General features: G+C 37.0%; 1 protein-coding gene across 1 annotated transcript in view; it reads left to right on the forward strand.

Annotated features, from left to right (window-relative positions):
* COL1A2 (collagen type I alpha 2 chain) overlaps positions 1 to 19,634 on the forward strand; it is a 56,885-nt gene that overhangs the window by 35,772 nt on the left and 1,479 nt on the right. Inside the window, exons 34-50 of the mRNA XM_070729123.1 lie at positions 559 to 612; positions 732 to 785; positions 894 to 1,001; positions 3,107 to 3,160; positions 3,252 to 3,305; positions 5,229 to 5,390; positions 7,312 to 7,419; positions 8,382 to 8,489; positions 10,126 to 10,179; positions 10,579 to 10,686; positions 11,767 to 11,820; positions 13,620 to 13,727; positions 14,520 to 14,573; positions 14,707 to 14,814; positions 15,566 to 15,812; positions 17,666 to 17,856; positions 19,068 to 19,310. Of these exons, the coding sequence (XP_070585224.1) occupies positions 559 to 612; positions 732 to 785; positions 894 to 1,001; positions 3,107 to 3,160; positions 3,252 to 3,305; positions 5,229 to 5,390; positions 7,312 to 7,419; positions 8,382 to 8,489; positions 10,126 to 10,179; positions 10,579 to 10,686; positions 11,767 to 11,820; positions 13,620 to 13,727; positions 14,520 to 14,573; positions 14,707 to 14,814; positions 15,566 to 15,812; positions 17,666 to 17,856; positions 19,068 to 19,310 (1,869 nt within the window). The remainder of the gene's footprint in view (positions 1 to 558; positions 613 to 731; positions 786 to 893; positions 1,002 to 3,106; positions 3,161 to 3,251; positions 3,306 to 5,228; positions 5,391 to 7,311; positions 7,420 to 8,381; positions 8,490 to 10,125; positions 10,180 to 10,578; positions 10,687 to 11,766; positions 11,821 to 13,619; positions 13,728 to 14,519; positions 14,574 to 14,706; positions 14,815 to 15,565; positions 15,813 to 17,665; positions 17,857 to 19,067; positions 19,311 to 19,634) is intronic.

Consider the following 19,634-nt stretch of genomic DNA (forward strand, 5'->3'; position numbering starts at 1 on the left):
AATTTTACTTAATAGATTTTAATATTTAATTTCAGGTGAGTCTACAAATTAAAAAGAAAAGACAAATAGAAATTCCATAGGTGAAAAAAACTATTTTGCCAGATTCTTCTCTATATTTTTAATAAAGGAGAATATTTGTAGCTCACGGTTGAAGCGAGAGGTCCACTGTGCTCTTTGAACTGGGTTATTGTCCTCCAATCATTTCATTACCCAAACTGGTAACATCAGTGGTGGCACTAGGAACCCCTCATATATTTCTAAGTTTGCAGTGTACTGGAGCAATCCTTTCTTCAAAACACTACTTCCCAACTTCAACCGCCCCGAGTCTACTGAGAGGGGCGGCATACAAATCCAATAAATATATAAATAAAATAAATAAACCGCTCTAAAGATCTCTGTACATCAACTCCCAGGATACCCCCGGCCAGCATTCTTTTAGCATTCTTTGGGATTCTGAGAGTTGAAGCCCATCCATCTTGAAGTGGTCAAGGTTGACAAACATTATTTTACAGCCTAGCAACAGCTGATCATTTATTTCTATTTATTTATTTCTATTAGGGCGAAGGTGGTTCTTCTGGACCCGCTGGACCTGCTGGAGCTCGTGGATCCCCTGTAAGTACTAAAATAATAATTGTTTTTCAAATGACGTTAACATTTTTTGCTACCTCTGTAGTAGAAGAGCAGCTAAAGAAAAGTGTCCTTATCTTCTTTTATTTTTCTCCTAATTGTAGGGTGAGCGTGGTGAAGCCGGGCCTGCTGGGCCTCCTGGATTTGCTGGTCCTGCTGTAAGTATAAAGAAATAACTGTTTGCTTTCTCCAGTTTATTATCTTCAATTGTTTAGTTATAAATGTCTCAAATTTGAATTTTGAATTTTCTTTTTTGCTTCTTTCAGGGTGCAGCTGGTCAGACAGGTGTTAAAGGAGAAAGAGGACAGAGAGGGCCTAAAGGTGATGGAGGTCCCCAAGGCCCCATTGGTGCTGTCGGTAGTGCCGGTCCTGCTGTAAGTAAATGAAATCTTGCATTACATTCTTTACTTTTTGTCTATGCGGTGTAAACTTGATATTTCATTCACGTTCTTAAATCCACTGCTAAGGTGCCAAATAGTATACTTATTAAGTAACCTCAAATCTAGATTAAATTATTTGAGGGACATCAAGAATTTCTCCCCAAAATGTATCTATATATTGGTGGCTAAAAATGAAGATTTCCTACCACGGAGGACATTCTCTCTCCCTCCCTCTCCCTCCCTCCCTCTCGCTGTCTCTCTTTCTCTATCTCATTGTCTCTGTTTCTCTCTGTGTGTCTTTGTCTCCCTTCCCCCTCCACCCCTCTCTCTCTGTTTTTCTTTTTCTGTCTCCCTGCCTCTTTCATTCACACACACTCCCTCTCTCCCTCTGTTTCTATCTTTGTATGTGTGTGTGGGTGTGTTTTTGTCTCTGCTCCCCTCCCCCTCACTCTCTCTCTCTCCCTGTCTCTCTCACTCACTCTCTCCCACTCTCCCCCCTTCTCCCTCCCTCTATCTCTCTGTCTTTCTCTCTCTCTCACTGTGTCTTCCTCTCTGTGTCTTTGTCTCTGTCTCTCTGTCACTGTATCCCCTTCCCTCCCGTTCCCTTCCTGTCTTTTTTTTCTCTATCCCCCTCTCCCTTCCTCCCGCTCTCCCTCCCTCCCCCCATCTCTCACTCACTCAGTCACAACATAATTTGTAATGACTCACAGTGGTTAACAACATTTTTCACTGCTGGAATAAATAACTGGCTTTAATCAGGTATGATATACTGGTTCAAGTTCAAGAAGTTAAGATTCATACTATGAGCTATGATTTCTCATGAATAATTACCAAAGTACCTTATTAATGAATTTTGCTCACTGTTCATGTAAACGTCCCAAAGTTATAATTCACAAACTTTTTTGTGAACTCTTCTGTCAGTGTTACAATATTTTCTTTAAAAAAAATATTTTTTATTATTTTTCTCAAACAAACATGACAAACACAACATATAACATTTAGTAGAGCTACAGTCTTCATTATACAAAAAGAAGAAAGGTTTTATTGTTGTTTGATACCAGCTATGAAATATATAAAAGTATCTATTATAAGACACTACATAAAAACACATCTAAAAGTTTATAAGAATATACAGTGTTCCCTCGATTTTCGCGGGGGATGTGTTGCGAGACTGCCCGCGAAAGTCGAATTGCCACGAAGTAGAGATGCGGAAGTAAATACACTATTTTTGGCTATGAACAGTATCCCAAGTCTTCCCTTAACACTTTAAACCCCTAAATTACAATTTCCCATTCTCTTAGCAACCATTTAGATTATTACTCACCATGTTTATTTATTAAAGTTTATTTTAAAAAATGTTTTTTAAAGGCAGATGAAAGTTTGGTAATGACATATGATGTCATTGGACGGGAAGAAACAACGAAGTATTTTTTAATTAATATTTTTGAAAAACCGTGGTATAGACGTTTCGCGAAGTTCGAACCCGTGAAAATCGAGGGAACACTGTATATAGAAATTCTTAATTTGTAAATTAAATCAAACTAAAATAAAGAAGACAAGAGAAAAAGAAATTACATTTATATTATAGATAATCACAATCTAATACATTTTTACTATTAGGTTCAAATTTTCAAAGTGATATAACAGCAAGCTTATCTCTTTTTCTTTTTATCCCACCAAATATATACCTTCTGCCAGATATCATAAAATTCTGAGTCTTCTTGATTAGTGTTACATTCTAAAAGGGTGGGGGGCAGAGGAGACTTTTAGAATCTGTTTTGGGGAAAGAAACCACTTCTACAAACCATCTGTTTTGGGGGTTTTGTATGTTTGTTTGTTTGTTATAGGATAGTTAGGTAGGCAGCAAATATCCATATAACTCCTAAGTGGTAGCAAAAAAACCTGAAACATTTTGTTTCCTACTGGTAATAGTCCTAAGAGAAATTATTGTTCCCATTGTCCTTCTCAACGAAATTGTTGTATTTTGAAATAGGAACAAATAAGTCTGTTACATAGCCAACATTGATTCTAAAGAAAAACAGGACCATTTTGAGTACTTTGTGAGTCTTATATTAGATATGCTTTCTTCCTACATATAGGGCCCTGTTGGTCAAGCTGGTCTGACTGGAGCTCGTGGTGACAGTGGTCCATCTGTAAGTCTGGAAAGATATCTTATGTATACATTTCACTCGTGTAATCCTTGATTATTATGAAACCTAATTTTTCTCTTGCTTTTTTAAACAGGGTCCCAATGGTTTCCCTGGGAATGCTGGCAGGCCCGGACCTCCAGGCCCTGCTGTAAGTAATTCATGCAACAACAAAAAAAAGAAAAATCCCTTTGTAATTCATAAAAAGTAAGCTTTTGCTTGTTCTGTCCAGATCAGCGTTTCTCAGTCTTAATATCTTTGTATGAACTTAAACTCCCAGAATTCCCAGCCAACACAGTCTGGATATTACTTTATTTCACTGAGGTTTCTCAGAAGTTTTTCTTCCCCTGGCGGGTCGCAGGGGAAGAACCTTCTCTGTGGTGGCCCCGACTCTCTGGAACCAGCTCCCCCCCGGAGATTAGAACTGCCCCCACCCTCCTTGGCTTCCATAAACTCCTTAAAACTCACCTCTGCTGTCAGGCATGGGGGAATTGAGACATTCCCCCCCCTCTCCCGCGGGCCTATACAATTTATGTATGGTATGTCTGTGTGTATGTCTGGTTTAATAATGGAGTTTTTAAATTTTTTTTTTTAATCTATTAGATTTGTCATGAATTGTTTTATTGTATGCTGTGAGCCGCCCCAAGTCTACGGAGAGGGGCGGCATACAAATCTAATAAATAATAATAATAAGTTTTATCAAGCCATTATAATATGAGACGTTTATCCATTATTTCCTACCCATCACTACCAGTTATTGCACCTAAATAGGTTGGGGCCATTTCATATGTCAACAGGCAGAGCAGAACCATACTGAAATTAAAATCTCAGTATTGCTTGTGAGAAATCCACAAAAGCAGAATGCGAAAAGATCTAAATCTGGAGGGTTTCTTCACTGTTTTACTGTTATGCTGATTTTAACGCTCTATAGTTCCAGCCTCAAAATCACAGCAAACTCCTAACATTTTTTTACCCATTACAATTGGTAGAACTATTGAAGGTTTAAAAAAAGGGAAAGATGTGACTTGCTTATAAGCCTAGGGCTATAGATTGCCTGTGCCTGATGCGAAGTATATTTTGCCCTATTTTTTCAAAATCAGAAATACCTGAAGTTGGATAAATCACAGCCCTGATCGATGCAGTCTAATAGCCATAAAGAGCAGTGTATATAGCCTGCATTCATTACTGTCCAGGCTCAAATGCTTAGCCTGTTGAGTTGATTTATTTATTTAACACATGGCATGTAGCTGTGATGTAATGTTATAACACAAGGCAGATTTCCTTAAGTGATTATGAACCTGGCAATGTGTGTACATTTGCTTGACAATACTATATATAATACCTTTTTTTGGTCTTATTTCACATTTCCCATTAAATGTGGAAAGGAACAGCCCATAATGAGAAACACCTGGAATTGTAGTTAAGACAGACAGATAGATCCGATATACAGTAGTCCCTCGCTATACCGCGCTTCACCTACTGCGGCTTCACTTCATCGCGGGTTTCTGAGGAAGTCGATCGGCAGATTTAAACAGCCCGCCGAACTCGATCAGCAGGTTTTTCAAAAAAAAATAAAAATATCTAAAATTGTAAATACTGTATTTAAATACTGTATCTAAAATAAATACTGTGTGGGAAGGTTTTATAAACACTTAAAACAATGAAAACTTACCAAACAATTACAATATAAATACTTAAATAAGTACTATCAGTCGATAAATTCCCCATCGCGGATTTCACCTATCGCGGCCAGGTCTGGAACGTAACACCAGCGATAGGTGAGGGACTACTGTATCTATGAAATATAACAGGTGACATAACAATCAATCTAAATAACTAAAATACTATCCCAGCCAAAGCTATTTTACCTGGCATGTTACCTGGCAGAATCAAGTACAGGTATGTAAAGCTTCCTTTGCGTACTTGTTTGATTCTGTGCACTTTCTTAAAGCAATATTACATGAGATCCTCTTAGTGTCTTTGTTCACTCTTTTTTTGGATTAAATAATTTACTAGGTCTTGACTGATGAAGGTGAGATTTCGCTATGCAATTGCATTATGATTTTATTCCTAGGGTATCACTGGTCCTTCTGGCCCCCCTGGTCCTGCTGGCAAAGAGGGAATTCGAGGTCCCCGTGGTGACACTGGTCCAATGGGTCGTTCTGGTGAAACTGGCATTGGTGGACCCCCTGGTTCCAGTGGAGAGAAAGGCCCATCAGGAGAAGCTGGTGCTGCTGTAAGTTGCTCAGAACACTTTTCAATACTTGTTCGATTTATAACTTCCTGCTTTGAGCTTTTTTCCTCTTTCCTGATAATTCGTTGTTCTTGTGTTTCATGAGAAACAACCGTTCATTCTAAACAAATAGACATTTTTTGCATAATAGAACTTTTCCCCTCTATGAGAAAATATAAATAAACACCTGACTTGGGATCCCATGTAATGAATTTGGCCATTAGGAGGCACCATTCTGACCAATTTCATCCTATTGTGATTTAGCAGATTTGGGGAACCAGAAATTATTCCATAGTATTGAAACACTGTACTGGGAATTGAACTCACAGACTGTCCCAGTTTGGAGAGCTACGTTTATTTATTTATTTTATCTATTTTATTTTTATATTTTTCAAAATCCTGCCTTTATTTTTTTTAAAAAAAAAAAATTAACTCAAATATTTAAAAGCAAAGGAGAGAACATACCAAATTCTTCTTTCTCCTACTTTCCCGACACAACAACTGTGTGAGGTAGTTGGCCTTGGAGTGAATGACTGGTTCAAAGTTATCCAACTAGTAACATGCCTAAAACAGGACTTTCCTATCCCCTTTCTTATACAGTATAACAATATCTATTTATTAGTAAGCTGCTTTTTATTATTTGTATAAATAACTCAAGGCAGCAAACATAACCAATACATTTCCTCCCCTTGTTTTTTCCACAACAACAATCCTATGATTGTTGGGCTGAGCTGGGCTGAGAGAGAATGACTGGCCCAAAGTCGTTCAGCTGGCTTTATAGTCAGAATTTAGGAGTTTTACAAAGTATTCCGATTATCACTCAGCTGTTGAATGAAGGCATATGTAAAAGCTATCAGACATACAGTCTGGTTTTTCTGTTAAGCTCTCAGAGTCAAGAAAATAGCTTTTATGTTATTAGTAAAATAATGTGAGGGGTTATGTGGCTTTGATTTCTGTTTTTTCCCCCTTCATAAATATTTCCCTTTGTATGTAATATTTTTATTTATTTATATTTCATATTTCTAGACCACCATCTCCCTCAAGGGAGGCAGCCACTAAGCCATGATATTTTGCAATTCTATTGTTTATTTGAACGTATTCGTACAATGGAGCATGGATTAAAAGACCTAGCTGATCATTATCATTAGAAACCAATTTCCAGAGTTCCAAATTAAAACATTTATTTCAATAAAAGTAACAATTCCTTTTACGCACACTGTAAATAAGGTCAATATTCTCAAAAGTGTGAATATAAAGATGCCATAAGAATTTTCCTTAATCCATAATAGTTGCCAGTTGAATCAGCCATAGGTAGGTTTCACTACTCAGCAAACAATGCTTCTTGCAAAGCCAACTTATTCCAGTGGAATTGCAGAAAATAATTGATGCAGACCATATCATTTCATAATATTTCTCCTTTGCCTAACCAAGGGCGCTTGCAAAATACATTTCAAAGGAAATAAAGGCTGTTTAGAAGGCTGGTTCTGTATCTCTGCATAATTTTCCTTCTAATTTAGGATAGTCATGACCTAGATTGACATACTAGTACAAAATAAGGGCTTCTGATTGTAACTTGTGGCTTATCCTTTTGTAATTGGTGGTCTATCATCCAAATAGTTTTACTTTTCATAAAACTGGGCATAATAGTGTATTTGCCTTGTAAAAGAAGAACAATTCTTGAATAATATATATTGATTAATAAATCAATCCATTCTGCACATACTTTCCTAAGTTTACCTAAAAATGTTTTTTTAAGAAAATACAGAAAATTTGTTTGTTTTTTGATGATAGCTGGGTGCTAAAATGGACTTTAAATATTAAGATCAAAGAGGAAGAAAGCAATTTTTCCCCAAACAAAACTGCTAATCTTTTATACGTTATGAAATGGTTTTTTTCCCCTCTTTCCTGTTCCCCTTTCCTTCAGGGTCCTCCTGGCTCCTCAGGTCCTCAGGGTATTCTTGGATCACCTGGTATCCTTGGTCTTCCGGGCTCCAGAGGAGAACGTGGTCTTCCAGGCTTGTCCGGAGCACTTGTGAGTACCATCTTTACCAATTTGCACATAGGAGACATAACAGAGTTGGAAAGGGAGCTTATAGGTCTCTGCACATTTGATTTGATTAAACTGCAAATTGCAACTTGTAAATTTCAGCTGCAAAAAATTAACTGCTTGTCATATTGACAGCTGATGCTGCAACCCTAGCAAGTAGACTGAAGCACAAATTGGTTGATGGACAGCATTAGTGGCAAAGACAGACCTAGGCAAAAGAAGACGTTGTTATAGATTTATGCAAATTAGCATATATGAGTGATAGGGAAGAGCAACAAAGGTATTTGGGTGTAAATGAAAGCTGTATATTTGATTGGATACAGCATATCATTGATCTAATGAAACAATGATGCAATTAAATAGTTGGAGGAGGAGCATAACTATGAGATAATGGAGCAGAATTATAAAAACAGTGGTGGAGCTGAAAGAGCAAATGTTACTTACTAAATATGGCTTCTTTCTAAACAGTTACTGTTTTGGGAGATTTCAGATTGTCCCTGGTTATATATTTGCCTTCTGGTATCTTTTCCACCAGTAGAAAGATATGAGCACATGTTTTGAGATATTAGATCTCAGTGCAAGAATAGTAGTAGCTTCTTGTTGATTGTGAAGGAGAAATAAGGTTTGGGAAATGCTCAGCAAATTAAAAGGTTCTGCCTTGTCTGAAGACCATTATGTTGTTGATGGTGCAAGTTGTTGCTTATGCTGCTATAGTTAGGGTCAATAAAGAACTACTCTTGTAGTTTTTGTACTTTGTGTTACCTTTTGTACTATTGTAATACAGTATATTGAGCACAGTGAAATATCTCAAGAGAATTAGTGCCGTTAACTAATATTTAATACCACTTAATTCAATAATCAACAGATATAAAATGCATGTAATGTTTTGAAAGTTCATGTATAATAACTAAAAATAAAATATATTCCAATTATAATTGTTTTCCTAGGGTGAGTCTGGACCTGCTGGCATTTTTGGTCCTTCAGGTGCCCGTGGTCCATCTGGTCCCATCGGTTCTGCTGGTGTAAATGGCGCCCCTGGTGAAGCTGGACGTGATGTAAGAAATTCTTTTTGGTCATAGCTTTGAGGAAAAATTAAAGTAAAATATCTAAAGATGCTACAACATTTGATGTAGTAGCCAGGTATTGGATGATATAGCTCTCTCTCCCATACTACCTTACTAAAAGATTTGTTTTCAGTTCAGTTATATGAATTGAGATAAACATATGAGGTTGAAGTTGTAAAGCATTTTTAGTTTTTGTATTACAAAATAATTGACAGATATGGAATTTAACAAAACAATGTGTTTAAATCAAAGCAACAGAAAATTCCAGACACATACCGGTACTTTTCAAATCAAACCATTAAAATTTGAAAGTTCTAATTACTTTAACCATGATCCTCCTTATAACGTCTGCAACTTTTAAAAGAAGTGACTATTAAGAAAACACATGAAGGATTGCAGCATATACTTTCTGTTATATAAAGTTTTTTAGTACACTTCATATTGGTTGAAACAAAATCCATAATCCCTTAGTACAGGTAGTCCTCAATTTACAACAATTCATTTTAGTGACCATTCTAAGCTACAACCACACGGTAAAAAGTGACTTATGACCATTTATAACACTTACAACCGTTGTGGCTTCTCCATGGTCATGCAATTGAAATTCATACACTTAGCAATTGACTCATATTTATGTTAGTTGCAGTGTCCTTGGGATCCTGTAATCTTTGTGACCATCTGATAAGTGAAGTCAATGGGGAAACGAGATTCACTTAACAGTCATATCACTAACTTAATAGCTGCAGTGATTCAATTAACAAATGTGGCAAGAACAGTCATAAAATGGGACAAAATTCACAATTAATGTCTCACTTAGCAACTTAACCCTGATTACCTACAGGACCTCTTGCCTCATTTATCCCATCGACCAGTTAGGACCCACAGGGTTGGCCTTCTCCAGACAATGCCGGCTGGCGGGCCCTAGAGGAAGGGCCTTCTCTTTGGTTGCCCCTACCTTCTGGAATCAAGTCCCCCCCCCCCCCGAGATCCATACTATTCCCACTCTCCCAACCTTCCAGAAGAGCTTAAAAACACATCTGTACCGGCAGGCGTGTGGTTGTTGAACCTGATTGCTTTGTGCCAGCCCCCATTATTGTATGACTGTTGGAGACATGATAGAATTGTATGAAGTGAGCTGTCTGTGAGATGTTTTATGTTAAGGGTTTTTTTATAGTGATGTTTTATAGTGTTTTATTTAAGTTTTCATTTCCTCCATTGTTATGTATCAATATGTTGTAAGCTCCCCAGGAAAAGGGCAGCCTAGAAATCGAACAAACAAACAAATAAACAAACAAATAAATTTGGGGGTCAATTGTGGACATAAGTCAAGAAGTACCTGTATGATGGCTGAGGATTATACAAGTTTCTTTTTCTACAATATCACACTACTCAATCCTAGTTACTAAAAAAACAAGCTACAGGTTTCAAAAGTAATTTTCCAATACTTTATGGCCAACATTCAAGTTGGGAATTTGGAACAAAAAGGGGAAATTGTTTTACTAGCAGCGGAGACTATAAGTCCATTTAAAATTTCATCTTATGCTGTAATCCAAGTGTAATGGGAAGTACAGCTGGTAAAATAATTTTAAAAATAATGTGTCACTAAGAAGACTTTTTTCCTTCCTAGGGAAACCCAGGTAACGATGGTCCTTCTGGCCGTGATGGTTCCCCTGGTTACAAGGTAATTGTGGCTTTCTTCTGTAAGCAAAAAGTGCTTCTGGTTCAGGAGGGAAGTGTTTTTAACAGGAAAGTGAACACAAGAACAAGGGGACACAATCTGAAGTTAGTTGGGGGAAAGATCAAAGGCAACATGAGAAAATATTATTTTACTGAAAGAGTAGTAGATCCTTGGAACAAACTTCCAGCAGACGTGGTTGGTAAATCCACAGTAACCGAATTTAAACATGCCTGGGATAAACATATATCCATTGTAAGATAAAATACAGGAAATAGTATAAGGGCAGACTAGATGGACCATGAGGTCTTTTTCTGCCGTCAGTCTTCTATGTTTCTATGTTTCTGGCAAGCCAACTTTAGCTTGTATATGTAAATCAAACCATTTCCTGTTTGTTCTTGTTAGGGTGAACGTGGTGCTCCTGGAAACACTGGTCCTGCTGGTGCTCTTGGTGCTCCTGGTCCTCATGGCTCCGTTGGCCCTGTTGGCAAATCTGGAAATCGTGGCGAACGTGTAAGTAACTTTAAACCATTGTGAAAACATCAAAATCATTGTGTCAGGTATATCAAGACCTTGTGCCAAATTCTTAAATAACTTTGGCATACATTTTTAAGATTTTGTCAAGCCAGAAAGCCTAGGAATAAGAGCCGCTTGGATTCCCCCAAAATATGTTTTATTGGTAGTAAAATAATGTAGCAAAATCTCAAACATTTGTTGAAGCAGTTCTCTTGCTGTTTAATACATAGAGTAAATAAGGCACAATACAGCTATGGGTTGCTCCCAGTTTGGCCCGGTTCTCCGAATGGTAGCGGCAGCGGGAGCTCCGCCCACCCACCAAGGATGTTTCTGCACATGCACAGAAGCATCGTACATGCAACTGTGCATACAAACTGGTAGCAAAACCGTTTAGAACCCACTACTAGAACAATTGTCCTAAAGCGGGAGGCTCCAACCTTGGCAATTTTAAGGCTTGTGAACTTCCAAACCCTAGAATTCTATGAGTTGAAGTCCACACGGCTTGGAAAACCCTATGCTAAATTTTATTTGCACTTTAGCAAATATAGTTCCCTTGAACATAGTGGTCCCTGTCTCTTGCTTGGCTACAACCATGTCAGAACTTTCTCAAAATGAGTTTGATACTAGAAGAATTAATACTTTTTTTGAATCTTGAAGCCCCATCAATTCATGAGGAACTCTTGAAGTTCCATCAATGTATAGGGAAATAAATAAATTTTTGGCAGTGGTTTGCTTTCCAATCTTGTTTCAATTTAGTTTCTGAACATTTCATTACCAGACTAGATAATATCAGCAGCAGGATTTTCTTATCTTGTTCATATTTGGCTTATGTATGTCTTGTAAAAAGAGGGATAAAAAGATAAAAGAGATAAATTGATAAAGATGATGATGGTGACAATACTTGAATTTCATCCATCTGCTATAGTCATATCTCCTCATCACACTTCCAATGAAAGATATGTGTATCCATTGTCTTACTTAACTGAAATATACAAAATTATTACATTCACATTTAAGATAGTTATATACTATTTGCTATGGCCCATAAGGAACATCTCTGCTGTGTTATCATTTCAGGGTCCTGCTGGAGTTACTGGCCCCAGTGGTCCTGCTGGTTCAAGAGGTCCTTCTGTGAGTATAGTTTTAATTATTGGATATTGTTGGGTTTAAAAAAAAACTATGCATGTGACAGGGGTAGTGATTTCTGACAGTCTCAAAATGGGTGAACAGTGCAGTCAGGCAGTAGGGAAAGCAAGTAGAATGCTTGGCTGCATAGCTAGAGGTATAACAAGCAGGAAGAGGGAGATTATGATCCCGCTATATAGAATGCTGGTGAGACCACATTTGGAATACTGTGTTCAGTTCTGGAGACCTCACCTACAAAAATATATTGACAAAATTGAAGGGGTCCAAAGACGGGCTACAAGAATGGTGGAAGGTCTTAAACATAAAACGTATCAAGAAAGACTTAATGAACTCAATCTGTATAGTCTGGAGGACAGAAGGAAAAGGGGTGACATGATCGAAACATTTAAATATATTAAAGGGTTAAATAAGGTCCAGGAGGGAAGTGTTTTTAATAGGAAAGTGAACATAAGAACAAGGGGACACAATCTGAAGTTAGTTGGGGGAAAGATCAAAAGCAACATGAGAAAATATTATTTTACTGAAAGAGTAGTAGATCCGTGGAACAAACTTCCAGCAGACGTGGTTGGTAAATCCACAGTAACTGAATTTAAACATGCCTGGGATAAACACATATCCATCCTAAGATAAAATACAGAAAATAGTATAAGGGCAAACTAGATGGACCAGGAGGTCTTTTTCTGCCGTCAGACTTCTATGTTTCTATGTTTCTAAGTAGTTTTAAGAAGATACTCTTTTTTGGACTAGAAATGAAGGCATACATTTTGGAAATTGAGCTGCCCCGAGTCTTCAGAGAGGGGCAGCATACAAATCTAATAAATAAATAAATAAATTATTGACAGGGATGCCTAATTGATTAAGAAATGAATGAGTAAATAGGAAATATAGATATCCAGGCAAAGATGGTCCAAGCCTTTTCACTGTTCAGATCAAAAGACAACATAGAAAACTCAATTGTGTGCCAGAAGTCATATATGATGGCAGCTATATGCATATTTGCAATATGATTCTGTCCTCAGGTAGTTTAGAATTTATGCATCATGTCTTCCCAACAACAAAGAGATGTGACAGCAAGAAGAATAGCTGGTGGACTGCCAGTGCTCCTTTTTAAATTACATTGCTGTGGTTACCTCACTTGAATTAAGAGGTAGAGAAAATCCAGGAGAGAAAAGAACAGTGGCTAAGCCCTAAAGGTGAAAACAGCTAGGATTTTAAAGGCATAAGAGTCTCCTTGGAGACTTAACATAATACTCCTTTATCAAAGTGCTGATTCGTACAACCTGATGACACTTTGCATGCTAAGAGAGTAGCCAAGATCAAGCTTAATCTTTTTAAATGAAAGATCAAATACAGATAACCATGGATACAACTCAAAATAGCCCAGGATCTATGCAAAATAATTGTATAGAAAAATAATCCCCAATCAAAAAACTTGATTTCTTTCTGTTGGTGTAAAACATCTGTCACCAAGCTCCTGTTTCCAGAATAGGTTGAGTCCCAATTTCTATCCTCCATTTGGTAATGGGAAATGTAGATCAAAGCAAATTGAAGAAGAGTAGAGAAATTATTAATAGTAGTTTGAGACCAAGATATAAATAAAATAAGAGGGAAATCAAAACTGGTGCAAACTAATGTTTGTGGAAATTTCCAAATTGAAATCATCTACATGCATTTTAGTTCTTGGTTAATGGGATTGTCCTTGTATCTGAAACATCTTCCAAGATTTTTAAGAGTAGAAAACTTACATTTGTAACTTTTTCTCTATTTATCACTCCGTTTATTAGGGTGCACAAGGTGCTCGTGGTGAGAAGGGTGTTGCTGGTGACAAGGGTGCCAGAGGCTTGTCAGGTTTCAAAGGACATAACGGACTTCAGGGACTGCCTGGTATTGCTGTAAGTACAATTATTCGAACTATGGCCTAAACAGAAATAAATCCACTCTTTAGTATAGAGGGAAGTGCTTTGGCGAGGAAAAAACAGGCTTTCTCCTTATCAGCTGATAAAATTCCATCTTCCCATCCTGGATCCTTCTGTCAAATGATCACCATTTTTAATGTCCACTGAAATGCTTAGCAGTTTTATTGTTTCTTCATTTTTTTGCTTTGTGTGAGGGTTTTAAGTTTTGCTTCTGCAAGCTTTTTCCTTCTTTCTAATGCAACACGAATTTTCCTATTCAACCTTACCATTTCAGTATAATACTGAAACACTCATTTGTGTTCACATATTTACAATAACATACAAGAATATTGTATAACAGGATATACAGTAATTGTCAAGGTGGCTCAGGGCTAAGCTATCCAAGATAGCTTAGAATTAAGCTATTAATCTCCAAATCATTGAATCTATATAGATCAACAAGTTTATCTAAGATTCTTTGATTTCCTAGGCTCTTAGAGATGTATAGGGTCACAGGTGCTGTCAGTTCACACAGGCCCAATAAGAAGCAAACCGTCCTATTAGAAATCCTGCCCCCATCATCTTTACATGATGAGAAAGGCAGAAGCTATATTTGTTCAGTGGTATTCATATCTCAGTGCTGAATTTTCCAGTCAGAACAATTCTTAGCCAAAATGATTCCTCCATTGTAATTTTTCCCAAATTTTTGAATCTATCAGTTATGAAAGTGGCAAAACTGCAAGAAGATAGCAGGAAATTATAATTTTGCATCTTGTCTCATATTAACAGGGTCATCATGGAGAACAAGGTTCCTCTGGTGTTAATGGTCCCGCCGGCCCAAGGGTAAGTTTATAGGAATTTGTGTGGAATGTTGAAACGTCCTTTTAGATCGCCAGGTATGTTATCTCATGCTTTTATTGTTTACTTGCATTAGAAGCATACTGAGTGCTGGGTTTGTTCTTTGTTCCTGTTTTAGGGTCCTTCTGGTCCTTCTGGCCCTGCTGGGAAAGATGGTCGCAATGGTATGCCTGGACCCGTTGGTCCTGCTGGTTTGCGAGGATCTCATGGTAGCCAAGGACCAGCTGTAAGTCTAAGTCTGGAGGATTGTTAGTGTAACAAAAACATTTTTTTTTTAAGAAAATGAACAGCGGAACACCCTGCATGATTATTCCAAAGTTAAACTTCATTTCATTCATTAAACTTCACTTCCAGATTAACATATATAAATTTTCAATCTCATTCCTCTACGTATGTCACTGAGACTAGATTATTTTGGCCATGATAGGCTCCTGAATGTGTGTGTGTGTGTGTGTGTGTGTGAGAGAGAGAGAGACTAGGTTCTTAGTATGCATCAGTTCCCAGAGATTTTGCAGGATACATCTGGAGGATACCAAGATTACTTTATGCCATAGGCATAAAGATTTATTTCTAAATATGCTTAATTGAGGCATGAAAACAATGCTAGTGATATATGTCACTGGCCAGACAGCTACCATCCCAAATATTTTAAATTAAGTCATATAATGCAGCCTTCACTAAAGAAATTCTTCCTGTTTCTGCAATTTGCCAAATAAAGAATTTTCTCTGTGATTAGTAAACATTTCATTAATTGTACATTCATAGCATTATTTTTAATAATGTAATTAACACTAACCATTTCTTAACTCAGCCATTAATGGATATATTGTTACAATTATCACTCATTCAATTTATATATCTTTCTATCCAAACTTATAGTCCTGATTATATTTAAGCCATTCAGATAGTCTTATGCATGACATTGGTGAATTGAGTTTCAACAAGCTGATTTTATTTCTTCCAAATGTATGTTTTAGGGTCCAGCAGGACCACCTGGTATTCCTGGCCCACCTGGTCCCAATGGTGGTGGTTATGAAATTGGCTATGATATGGAATACTATCGTGCAGATCAGCCATCTCTTAGACCCAAGGATTATGAAGTTGATGCCACTCTGAAAAGCCTGAACAATCAAATCGAGACCCTCTTGACCCCAGAAGGCTCTAAGAAGAATCCAGCTCGCACTTGCCGTGACTTAAGACTTAGCCACCCTGATTGGAACAATGGTATGTTAGCATCGAATCTTCAACATAAAATAACTAATTGCATTCTTAAATAATTTTTATACATAATTTTTTATACATTAGTTATACATAAAATAACTAATTGCATTCTTAAAAACTTAAATAGTTTTTACAGTTATCACACAAATGATGTAACTTGCACACTCACAAAACAGATGGTAGTCTTAATTATCAAACTATTTGAATCATGATGTATTTTATTCAGGCATTATCATAGCTTAGTATAAATACTACTGGAATCAATAATGCAACAGGACATTCATTGAAAGCAATAAACTTCTACGTATAATATTTTCAGTGAAAAATTAACCTAGTGTGCCATTTAACCTAGTGCGGTCCATCTCTAGTGTGATTTAACACATATGTATGACAATTTTCCACTTCATTACAAGAACAAAACAACCATAAACTCACTCATTGAATGTGTATTAAAAGCAAACATTTGGACACTTGAGTATTTTCCATCTTTATATTCAAATGTCTCTCATGAAAGTGGTGCTTTACAATGTCAAATGTCTGGCTTTCAGGGATTTCATTGGTAAACACATTTATTTAATTCACCCAGAATAAGTTTTTTTAATGCACTTTTTTCATATTTGTTATTTTTAAAGTAATGGCTTTCTACTAAAATGTATAAAGCTGTTCTTTCTTCATAATCTAGATCAGTGATTTTCAACCTTTTTTGAGCTGCGGCACATTTTTCACATTTAAGAAACCCTGGGGCACATTGAGCAGGGGGGGGGGCTAAAAAAGTTTGGACAAAAAATTCTCTCTCTCTCTTCCTCCCCTTCACTCTATTTCTTTCTCCCTCCCTCTTTCTCTCCCTTCTTTCTCTCTCTCTTTCTTTCTCTCTCTCTCTTTCTCTCTCTTTCTTTCTCTTGTTTTCTCTCTCTCTTTCTTTCTTTCTCTCTTTCTTTCTCTCTCTCTCTTTCTTTCTCTCTCTCTTTCTTTCTCCTTCCCTCTTTCTCTCCCTTCCTTCCTCTTTCTCTCTCTCTCTCCATCCCTCTTTCTTTCTCTTCCTTCCTTCCTCTCTTTTTTGCTCTCTTTCTCTCTCCCTCCCTACCTCCCTCTATGTCTTTCTCTCTCTCTCCTTCCCTCCCTCCCTCTTTCTCTCTCTCTTTCTTTCTTTCTCTCTTTCTCTCTCTTTCTTTCTCTTGTTTTCTCTCTCTCTTGCTTTCTTTCTTTCTCTCTTTCTTTCTCTCTCTCTCTTTCTTTCTCTCTCTCTTTCTTTCTTTCTCTCTCTCTCTCTCTCTTGCTTTCTTTCTCTCTGAGCTTCGCGGCACACCTGACCATGTCTCGCGGCACACTGGTTGAAAAACACTGATCTAGATAATATAGTTAGCCTGGATCTCCATAGTACAGCAGAACCTTCTGACCATGATTAAATCAGGTTCTGACCAAAAATTTCACACTTTTTTTTCACGGACAATTTCCTCTTCCACACCATGTTTTTTGTAACCACCAAATTTGCAAAATTAGGTTCGTATCAAACAAACAAATCGGTTTACAACCAAAGTTATGGTGTGACCTGAGGTTCTAGTCAATCTCAAGTATATAAAACTTTCAGATTCTTATATTTGAAAAAAAGATAAAAAATACTGTATTTTATGCTAAAATTGTACAACATGTATTCAAGAAAATGCTTATAAGCAGATCTGTATTCTGAGGTTCTCGCCTTATTTTTATACATTAGTATCAATCAAATGTAAAGATAATTAGAGACAAATAACTAAGTGAATATTATTTTACACTAGGATTTCAGGAGTTTTTTGCTTTATTTGTATCCATGAGATTCCAACAGTTGAAGCATATATATGGATCTGTTTTTATAATAGGTTTCTACTGGATTGATCCTAATCAAGGCTGCACAATGGATGCTATCAATGCATATTGTGATTTCTCCACTGGTGAGACTTGTATCTCTGCTAAACCTGGAAACTTCCCAGCCAAGACCTGGTACATTGGCAAGAAACCTGATGAAAAGACACTTGTTTGGTTTGGAGAAACCATCAATGGTGGTACCCAGGTAGGGTTTGTTCTGTATAGCTTCTAATATATATGGAATAACATATATGGAAGGAAATGTTTTAACGTATACAGTAGTACCTCTAGATACGAGCTGCTCTACATGCGAGCATTTCAAGATACGAGCCAGGAGGGGAGAGACATTTCTGTTCTAGTTCCGAGCTGAAATTCGGGATAGGAGCCGAGCGTCCACTAGGTGGCGCAAGAATCCTTGCTTTTGGTTATCTCCGAGGGGAAAAACAACTTGTTCCAGATACGAGTGCCTCGAGATATAAGCTCCCTTATGGAACGAATTATGCTCGTATCTAGGGGTACTACTGTACCTTATATTCTTTATATTAAGTTAATCTACATGTAATAGGTAACTCATCTTACTCATTTGTTTTCTTGAAGCTCTATTTCCTCCCCTTTAAAAACCTGTAGTTTACGAACAGCCTATTTCTGTTGAAATTACTTTCTCAAGAAAGTTCCTGCCATACTGGCTACATAAGCAATAAAACACACACACATATACGCATAGAAAATAAATTACTAAAATAAACCATAATTACTTTAAGTAGACCCATGCCTTCCCTATACCAGACTTTATGCCAAAAGCATGCTGTTGGGGAATTTTGAGCCATAATCTAACAAAGGTAAAGTGCCAGAAAAACCTTGTTTAAAACTGTCTAAAATAGTTAGTTACCACAACCATGTGTCCCAATTGAATCCATTAAGCTCAGTTACATGTTTTGTGACGAGGTATTGTATATTGCTTTTAGATCAATAAAAAAGTAACTTCATAAAAGATCACTAAGTTCTGGAAGGAGATAGTTTCTCTTCATGTGCTATTCACACTATTCATAAATGCATGGATTATCACTTTGGAACGATAAGTAAAGTTATAACAAACAACCTATTCCTGGATAAAAGTTGAATTCATTGCAATTCAATTTCTATCTAGGAAGCAGATAGCTTCCTACACTAACCATCAGTTGTGATTATTTTTGGTTCTATAATTAAAATTATTTATTTTCCCACTCCACCAATGATTTTAATTTTCACATGACCATGCATTCCATTTAAGAATAGATTAAAATTAAAATTAAATAATTAAAATTATTTATTTTCCCACTCCCCCAATGATTTTAATTTTCACATGACCATGCATTCCATTTAAGAATAGATAATATGGTAAGTTTATTTCCCTGATTTCATTTTTATTTTTTTCAGTTTGAATATAATGAGGAAGGTGTGTCTACCAAGGACATGGCTACCCAACTTGCTTTCCTGAGGCTACTGGCCAACCATGCTTCCCAGAACATTACTTACCACTGCAAGAACAGCGTTGCTTATATGGATGAGGAAACAGGCAACCTTAAGAAGGCTGTGGTGCTGCAGGGATCCAACGAAGTTGAATTGCGGGCGGAAGGCAATGGCCGGTTTACTTTCACTGTTCTTGAAGATGGCTGCTCTGTAAGTTCTACGTTACTTCCTGCCTGTACATGTCTTTGATTATAATTTTGCTGAGGATCTTGATAGAAAAGTAGGGCTTAAATTCAGCTTTTAATTACTGAAGATCCCTCCTCTTGAGAACGCAGCTGCAGAACACCAAGAATAGCTGGTATGGCCCTCAAACCACTGGAAATGGAAAGGTCACCAGAGGAATGACAAAAGCCTAGGAAAGAGGAACATGAGGGGAACCATGAGAAGGGGCATGATTGGGCTAGAGGTTGAGGACTTTATTATTATTTATTTCTTTATTTATTAGATTTGTATGCCGCCCCTCTCCATAGACTC

Source organism: Erythrolamprus reginae, chromosome Z (genome assembly GCF_031021105.1).
Source record: "Erythrolamprus reginae isolate rEryReg1 chromosome Z, rEryReg1.hap1, whole genome shotgun sequence".
In the NCBI taxonomy this organism is placed as follows: domain Eukaryota; kingdom Metazoa; phylum Chordata; class Lepidosauria; order Squamata; family Dipsadidae; genus Erythrolamprus; species Erythrolamprus reginae.